We start from the raw sequence: 9,222 nt of genomic DNA, 5'->3' as shown, positions 1-9,222 counted from the left end.
GAAATGTTCTCAGTTGCTCAGTAAATAGGTTGCTGAAGTTATTAATTTAAGTTCCTCATATTTGTTCCACCAAAATAATATCAAAGGAGCAACCAAAACTTGAAGATTCTAAGAAGACTGGGGAGTTGAGCCACTGGTGTGTGTATGTGTCTCTATTTCTTCTTCCTCTGTACAGATTAGTAGTCCATGACAGAGCCTTAATTTAAAGTCTGAAATCATGATCATTATTTCCACAAGAATCTGGCATGGAATTTCCACAAGAATTTGGAGCACCAGGGAACTGAGCTCCGCTGCAGCAAGTCTGTTGACTTTAGTCAGTCTCTTGTCCTCCCTCTGAAGTCCCCTCCCCACTTGCCTGTTGCCATGTTTAGACTCAACTCTATTTAGTCTCAGGTAAAAATTATAAATTAAATCTTTCTGTCTAGCCTCCGTTTCACATCCGTCCCTCTTATATCTTTCCTATAATATCCAATAAAATCATTTAATATCCTGTTTTCCTCCCTAGGCTAGATTGACTGACCTTGAGCACCACCATGGCTAAATGTCAGGAGGGTATTTCCAGCCTTCTTCAGTCTGTGCTGGACCATCAAAGTGAAGGGTCTGTACAATCTGCAGTAGGTATACCAGGGATGACCCCAAATTTTAATTTCCCCTTTATGGATCCTGGAACTATGATATCCTGAAACATCTAAAGGAAACCCAGGGAAATCGCCATGCCAATCAGATTGCTCCACGGTGTATATGGAAAGATGAGGCTCTGACACAAGCTGCCAAGAACATGGCCAGCACCTCATTAAAGATGGTGAGAGAAACACTGGGGAGAAGCCCTCCAGGAGGTTCCTTCTCCATTTCCCGGCCCAGTATGACACACTAAGACTGAACCTCAGCCTCCCATCTCAACAAGAGCTTAAGACCTTCTAGTAATTGGGTTCCTCTTCCTCCTTTCCTCCCCAAGTCACCTAAAATCACCTTGTGTGGAGTTCCAATAAGTTTCCTGATGTTCCACTTGCAAAGATGTCAGCTAGGGATGCCAGGAGCTTCACTATAAAGTACCTCTTAATTTCCTATAAGATTAAGCACCAAAGCATGAGCACTAAAATCCTCAAGCCATTAAGAAGGCACACCCTAGAAATAATTAAAATATTTTCTATCTAGTAAAGGCAGAATATTTGAGTATTTTAAAATAGATGAAAATGAAGTAAATCTCTGCTTAGATAAATACAGCCTGCAGAAGACGAGGTGAGAAACAAATTGTTTGTACATCATTAAAAGAAGAAAAACTTGGTCAAACAGGAGACATCAAGAAGATACATTTTCTGCACAGTCATGGGCTATATAAGGACATCTTCTATGATGGTCCCATAAGATTATAATGAAGCTGGAAAATTCCTCTTGCTCAGTGACATTGTAGCCATCATAACACAGTGTCTAACTCGGGTGTTTCTGATCATGCGGGTGTAAACAAACCTACCACAAAATACATTGATGAGAGTGCTGAGCTCACTCATGGGGTGATCCTCCCCAAAGCAGTTCAGACCTTTAAGATAGAAACCCAGGATTTGACCATATGGTCCGACCCCAAGTGAAAAAGTTGGTGTCTACCTTAGAATTCTTGCGTTTAAAATGATTCTCACCTATCCTCATAGCAAAATAACAGTTAATAACAATTAGCTAGGGGCTAGCGGGTTAGCTTAGTTGGTTAGAGCATGGTGTTGATAACACCAAGGTCCAGGATTTGATCCCTGTTACTGGCCAGCCACCAAAAAAAAAAAAAAAAAGCCAACCAAATAAACAGAAACAGTTTGCTAACACTTACCGAGTGCTTGCTGAGTGCCAGGCACAATTCCTACCTGAATTTAATTTTCATAACTTTGTGAGGGTGGTATTATTCTAATCCCCACTTAACAAATGAGGAAAGTGAGGCACAGAGAGACTTAGTAACATAGTTAGAGGGTCCATGCTCGTGCAGCTAGTGGCCAGTGTAGAGAACAGGAAAATTCCTTGCTGTTCCCTTTCATAATACACTTTCATACAGTGATGAAACCACCTAACCACGTATTTCTCAAAACATATAGCGGTTGTTAAGTGACACGTGACTGTATATAAAGGAAAATTACATATAAAGAGAGAAAAATTAAAGTTTTGGGGCACTGTATTATAATAAAATGAATTTAGAGAATCATTTGGATATACGTAGTAAATGATGGAATAATACAGTAATATTAAGTTGGTAGAAAAATGCTATATATTATAAAAGAAAGCTCGAAAAAGAGGAAAATGAATTTTGAAAGCTTTAATACCATTTAATAATTACTAAATTAAATTTTAATAGAATACATGAGACTATATGCATTCTAATATTATCAGAAATTGAAAAATAGAAGACAGAATTGGGGTGTCTATATGGATCTCGTGCATATGAATCTTACGCACATAATAACTGCACTTGATCACTGCATATGGACCAGATGGTGGCTAAGTGAAATGTTTATACAGAACTTGGGAAATTAATTTGTTTGATTTTCCCTTCACCCCCAATCTCATAAAGTAGACTCTGAGAACAGTTTTCTACCGTCCTCCAGGATTTGACTATCACAAAAGAGAAAAACCTCTTGGCTGGAAACCACCACCTTCTAAGAAAACTGCCAGCTATTTATACTGATAACCTCCCAGAACTAAAACCAAATTAATCATGCAAAATATATATAATACAAAGCCTCACAGAACGAGTTATTAGGAGTGACTCGACAAGAAAATAATTTGACCATATATCCTTAGTGGCACACAGTATAAGGATAAAAATACTGCGAACAATTATCTTAAATTTTATTTAATCATTCTGTAAAATAACAAATAAGTAATTATATTAATTTTATTTGGAATCCAGATTTTAAGTGTAAGAGAAAGGGGACAAAATAACAAAATCAAAATGCTTTATTAGGAACAATAATGTTAGAACTGAATTAGAAATATCAATAGAAACTCATTCTTTTTAAAAGAAAAAGACGTGTTTTCCAATCCTGTCAACTAAAGTGAGCAAAGAACAACAGTTTAAGAGAATGAACCTGATGTGTAAACTTAACTGAGCTGAGATTATGATTTTTAACACCAACTTTCCAGGATACCCTGGAGAAATGGATGTTTCCATGAGCCATTATGAGCCTGGGGTAAATTGCTGTACCAGGAGACAATAGTTCAGATTAATAAGACTGTGTCAAAAGGACACAAAATGGCCCCCCATGGTCAAGTGTGTCAATCTGAGCAATAAAAAATAATTGCTGCAGCTGATTAAATCACATTGGATCCAGAAAAAGTCACGAGTCCATAATGATACAGAGGAGAAAAATTTGCAGAAAGCTGAGTAAAGATGGTGAATTGAATAGACTATATTACTTTTGAATCCCTTATTCAAACATGCTATCATTTTGACTTATTTACTTTATCAGTGAAAAATACAGAATTTAGTAAATATTAAATACACAGTTGGAAAGCATTTTCAGGCTTAAGAAGGATGCCAATAGAACTATCCCATAAGCTGTGAGCATAAGTTGGACAAAGTCATTCAAGACTGCCAAATATCAATTAAAAACAATTTCAAATATTCATGAGCATTTTGGGGTCTTACGACTATGAGGAAATTGCAAGATATAATTAAACTCAAAGGTCTCTAAAACCGGTTTGAAAGACATTTGCATGTCTTAAAACCCCCACAAGTTAACAGGTATTTAGAGGAGAAGTAAAAATACATTTATGTATATTAAGAGTCAAAATCCAAAATCCAAATGATCAGCCCAGATGGAAGCAATCAGGTTCCGCGAATGGACAGAAAAAGCAGGTAGAGTGAGCAGGTTACATCCAGGGACATGCTCCTCCACACGAACCACAGTCCCACTAAACTTGAATCTGCGTCTGGACACATTGTGTTGACCCTGTAAAAACTAACGTAGCTCTGTATGTATTGACATGGAAACCAGTCTATATTATATTGCTAAGTATAAAATTCAAATTTCAGAATAATACCAATATATAATCCCACTTAAGTGAAAAAAAATTTTTAATGATATATTTTTTCAAGTTTGACTATAACTTTGTATTGGAATTTTTAATAAAGCACATAAGTTCATCTACATCTGAATTTTTTTAGTTCTAAAAGAGGCAAAAGTGAATTTTTGACCTTAATTCATGTTTGTAAATACTAATACAGAACTTCAATGGTTGCAATACCCGAAGTCCTTCACTTTCTAACATTCTGCAATTGGGTTGTAACCCGAGAGCAGCGAAGCCATCCCCGCGGTGACGCGGCTGTCACTCGGCGCGCGTGCGCAAACGTGGCCGTGGGGGTCTGCTTTGCTACGCGGCCTTTTAAAAATGTCTCCAGAAAGATTACGTGATGGCTCTGAATTGAAACGAAAAGTCACTGTGTCGGCAGAAGGCCAGCCGAGTGCCCCTTTGTTCGTCTTTCGGGGGGATGACGGCCTCGTCCACGTGCTTCCCGGCACCCCGGGACCCACGAGCCGGGTTGAGAGAGACCCGCACAAACTTCCGAGCGCACGAGGCCTCGGGGAGACAAGCCTGGGCAGAAGCCGCTCAGCTTCCAGGACGTGGGAATCGAGGAAGGAAAAGCCGCCTCCTCGGCGCCAGCGCGGGAGGCCGCAGCGCCCGGCCCCGGAGCCCCGTGCGCGCCCGGAGAGCAGCAGCAGCCCCGGGCCTTGCGCGCGGCCCCGAGAGGACTCTGTCCACACCCGCCTTCTCGGTCTCAGACGAAAATCCGACCAAATGAGCGGTTAATTCTGGCATCTGTTGTCACATCTTGTGATAAATAGGCTGTTGTTTGCCCGATATAGAAGTACCTTAATAGTTGCACTGCCAGTGAAAGAGCCCGACGTGCAGAGCCTTTACACTGGGAACCTGAGCGTCTCGCTCGTCAGGAGGTGCACAGTCTCTCCTTTCTCCCCTTTGCTTCATTTACAATTCCAGGTAGTTCCTGCCCTGTAACCAACACATTCTGCTCTTTGCCCCTGTGTGGGGATGACATAGGTTTACTGCATTTGATTAGATTAGTGCTAACCCTTCGTGTTTCCAATACACACCAATAATGCAACGTGCTTTTCTGTCTTTAACCTCAATACTTAGGAGCAGAAAAGTACTCAAATGAAACTTTAAATTAGTTTAACATAATAAAATGAATTACTTCAGTCCTGATAGGATACTTTAAAACCAATGCTATCTAATAAATTGTATGTTTCTTATTGGTATAAACCTATAAACATTTTATATGAGTTTCATAAATAATAACTAGCACTTAGGTATGACTTACCATAAGCCAGGCCCTGATCTAAGTATTTGAAACTCTGTTAATCTTCACAACAATCCTGAGGTGGGTATATTTTCCTCACTTTCCAGATGAGGAAACTGAGGCGGTGGGGTGGTAAGAAACCAGGCCATCCGGCACCAAAGCCTTTAACCACTATGCTTAGATTTCATACACTTCTGAGATCCAAAATATTATATAGTGCATGTACGTGGTAACAAAATCAGGGCTAAAAATTAAACCAAGAGCATAAGAAGAATTTATGAGCTAAGGATTATGCTACTCACAGGAGGAAAAATCAGTAAGGGGGATACATCCTGCTTTCAGTGTAATTGCAGTTGGTGAGTAACAGAAATATTTTAAGATGCCTAAAAAAGGACACAAAGGCTGTTGTAAAATGGATATTCAGTTAAATATTCTTGGGCAGATTGGCAGATGACAAACCTAATGAACTCAGCGTTTGTGAACACATTGAGTACCACATTTTCATTAATACCTTACGTTGTATGTACATAGTAAAATCAACTTTTAAAAATGAATTGTTTGTGTGATTATTTTAAAAACAAAGATTATGTGATAACGAGTCACATAATCTTGAATAATGTGTGATACCTAAGGGTACTCTATTGCTCTTATTCTGCTAATATTCACAGTGCTCATAATACATAACAGTTTCAGAGCCCTGAATTATAATTCCAACTAAGTGATGGCTATTGAGCACATTTTGCAGTATAAATTTATTATAGAATTTTTTTATTACTTTCTTATTTTTCCCTATGCATTGTCATTCTTTCATATTTGGAGGTTAGTATAATTGCACACAACTGTATTTCTACTAAAATATTCCATAGTTTATATTTTTGTTGCTGTTCTTGTTAATCTGGATGGGACTCCCCAAGTTTTATTCCAAAATAACAGCATTTATTTTAATAATTATTTCTATCCTAATTTCTTAAATGAAAATATTGAGGCTCAAACTATTGCAAGATTACGTACTAAGCCACACAGGTAGCATAGAATAGAAATCCTATTCACGGGCTCCACAGACTTCAAATTGCTTATGTAAATGACTCATGTTTATTACTTACCTTCTCAGAGCCAATATACTGCAGAAGCATACTACTGTCATATAAAAATGTGGTTACACATGACCCACGTGCTCTAAAGCACACAGGTGCTTTAGAAGGAGGATACTTTACCATTTGATTTTTTTAAAGTAGTGTTTTTAATGAACAGGGTAATATTGTTGGTCTTTTTCCAAAGATATAGTACAAAAATTAATATTTTATTATAAAATCAGAAAGAAAAAGTTTATGGCTTGATGGCAAGTCCCTGAATTTAATTTCAACATCTGCTTTTCCACATGACACGAGGTACTTCAAAAAGTTTGTGGAAAAATAGAATTGAAAGATAAATTGAAAAGATAAATCTGCCCATGAACTCTTCGAAGCACCCTCCTATATGGGCACCAGTGACTGTGCCATTTTTATTTCTTCAGATTTCTTCTCTTCTACATTTCTCCCATATTTAAAGCTCTGAGCATAGCTCTGAATTATTTTTGTCCTTTTTTCTCCCTGAACTGTGCTTCAAAACTTCTGTAAGTCATTTACTGCAAAGTCTAGAATCTCTCTTGCAAGTGAGCTTACCGGGTGGGCCGAATTGCCTTGGAATGGAAGGATTGTTAAGAAGTCAGTATGTTGCTAAGAAGTCTTGCTAATTTGCTGTATAAGTTGAATGGAGTGTCAGAGAATTCTCTCCCCTCGTGAACTTCAGAGGTGTATGTTTTTACCTGTATCAGTGATTCTATTTGGATCAATTATTTTAAAGGTTGCAATTTCTTATCCACATGAATGTGGCACCTAATTATCCCCATAATCGGTTAAACAAATGTCTGCTTTTTGTGTTTCAACTCTTTCAGCCAATACCTGCTGGAAATGATTTAATGCAGCTGGAGGAAAACACCAACAACCATGATAGCCTGCAAAGTGAGAAACAATTTCATTGTACTTCTGTGATCTCCTTTGTATGAGCACTGATAATGTTCAGCAGATGAGATTTGGGAAAAGCCCATTTTATTTTAATTAAAGAAATGGTGTAAAAGAAGGGTGAGTGCTGGGCCAGCTCAGTGCTGTTTATCTGGTGAGAGCTTGTTTTTCTAAGAACTCACTTGAAGCGTGGAAGGGAAATGCTTTCATCTGAAAGGGATTGTTGTTCGTTCAGATTTTTCCTCGCATCTGATAAAAACCCCTGCTGAGTGACAGCCCAGATGTAGCTCATTTGCAGAAAATGAAGGAAGAGGAGGAAAAGGCTGGGATGGAGCGAAAGGCTATTTAGTCATGCGTCCAAATTCCCGCGGGTTTTCCTCTTATTGCCCGGAAAGGCCTTAGTGTTCACCTGGGAAGTGCGATGCCCTCGCCTCTCGCCCTGCGCCGCTACCTCCCGGGGGAGCTGTCCCCGTGCATGGACTCGAGGCCCTGCAGCAGCCCTTCCGAGCTCCCGGGGAAGGCGGGGAAGCTCTTCCTGGGGGCCACTCCTCCTCGGGCCCCACGGCTGCCTCGCCGGCTGGCCTGGTGCTCCATTGACTGGGAACAGGTGTGCTTGCTACAGAGGCTGGGAACTGGAGGCTTTGGCTCGGTGTACAAGGCGACGTACCATGGTGTCCCTGTGGCCATAAAGCAAGTGAGCAAATGCACCAAGAACCGACTGGCGTCACAGCGCAGTTTCTGGGCTGAGCTCAACATTGCGAGGCTGCGCCATGACAACATAGTGCGGGTGGTGGCTGCCAGCGCGCGCACGCCTGCGGGCTCTAACAGTCTAGGCACCATAATCATGGAGTTCGGTGGCAATGTCACTTTACACCAAGTCATTTATGGTACCATCGGCTACCCTGAGGAGGAGGCGGGGGAGCCTCACTGCTGCGCTGGAGAGCAATTAGGTCTGGGAAAGTGTCTGAAGTATTCCCTAGATGTGGTGAACGGCCTGCTCTACCTTCACTCGCACAGCATCGTGCACTTGGACCTGAAGCCGGCCAACATTTTGGTCAGTGAGCAAGATGTTTGCAAAATTGGTGACTTTGGTTGCTCCGAGAAGCTGGAAGATCCGCTGTGCTTCCAGAGTCGCCCTTACCACCTGGGAGGCACATACACCCACCGAGCCCCCGAGCTCCTGAAAGGAGAGACCATCACGCCCAAGGCCGACATCTACTCCTTTGCCATCACTCTCTGGCAAATGACTACCAGGGAGGTGCCCTACTCGGGCGAGCGGCAGCACGTGCTGTACGCGGTGGTGGCCTACCACCTGCGCCCGTCCCTCTCGGCAGCTGTCTTCAGCGATTCTCTCGCTGGACGTCGGCTTGAGAACATCATCCGGCGCTGCTGGGGGGCCACTGCCCTGCAGAGGCCCAGCGCAGAACTTCTCTTGGTGGATCTTAACTCTTTGAAAGCTGAATTTGGCTGACTCTGTCAAGATAAGCTTTTGTCTGTGTTTCCTTTTGTTTTTAAAGAAGCAAGATGTAGAAGAAAACATAGATGTAGGATGGATTTTTAGAAAATAAAGTTACTGAAAACTCTTTCATCTCAAATGCTTTTTCTAAGATGAACAGCAGAGCTGCAAGTCTGACATTGTCTTAATACTATTAGTCACTAACCTTATCCTTTATTCAGTTACATGCTTTGCTTTCCATAGCTAGTGTGCTTACTTTAACAGTTCCATCGTATTGCATTTACTCAAATTTACTACCGATACAACCAGTTTGTCTGAAACAGAACCCAATGCAGAAATGCCAAAATTTTCTATTAATTCACGTAATATAGACCCTACCTACCACCTAAATTCAAACTATTAACAGATTACTTGCTTCCATACCAAATCAGTAAAAACTTTTTTAAAAAAAATTTTTTTCCTACTTCCCC

At 40.7% G+C, this 9,222-nt stretch overlaps 1 protein-coding gene across 1 annotated transcript; it reads left to right on the top strand.

The window, feature by feature from the left end:
* Positions 1–7,717: 7,717 nt before the first annotated feature.
* MOS (MOS proto-oncogene, serine/threonine kinase) lies at positions 7,718–8,767 on the top strand. Its single transcript, XM_063079117.1, has one exon. It carries the CDS (start codon positions 7,718–7,720, stop codon positions 8,765–8,767), a length of 1,050 nt encoding a protein of 349 aa, XP_062935187.1.
* The last annotated feature ends 455 nt before the right edge of the window (positions 8,768–9,222 follow it).

The sequence above is a fragment of the Cynocephalus volans genome, chromosome 15, assembly GCF_027409185.1.
Source record: "Cynocephalus volans isolate mCynVol1 chromosome 15, mCynVol1.pri, whole genome shotgun sequence".
Taxonomy (NCBI): domain Eukaryota; kingdom Metazoa; phylum Chordata; class Mammalia; order Dermoptera; family Cynocephalidae; genus Cynocephalus; species Cynocephalus volans.
Note: the sequence above shows the minus strand (reverse complement) of the source record. Positions and strands in the feature narration are given on the sequence as shown.

What these genes read in the sequence shown, in the direction of transcription:
- MOS (XM_063079117.1), top strand. Translation starts at nt 7,718, where the DNA reads ATGCCCTCGCCTCTCGCCCTGCGCCGCTACCTCCCGGGGGAGCTGTCC.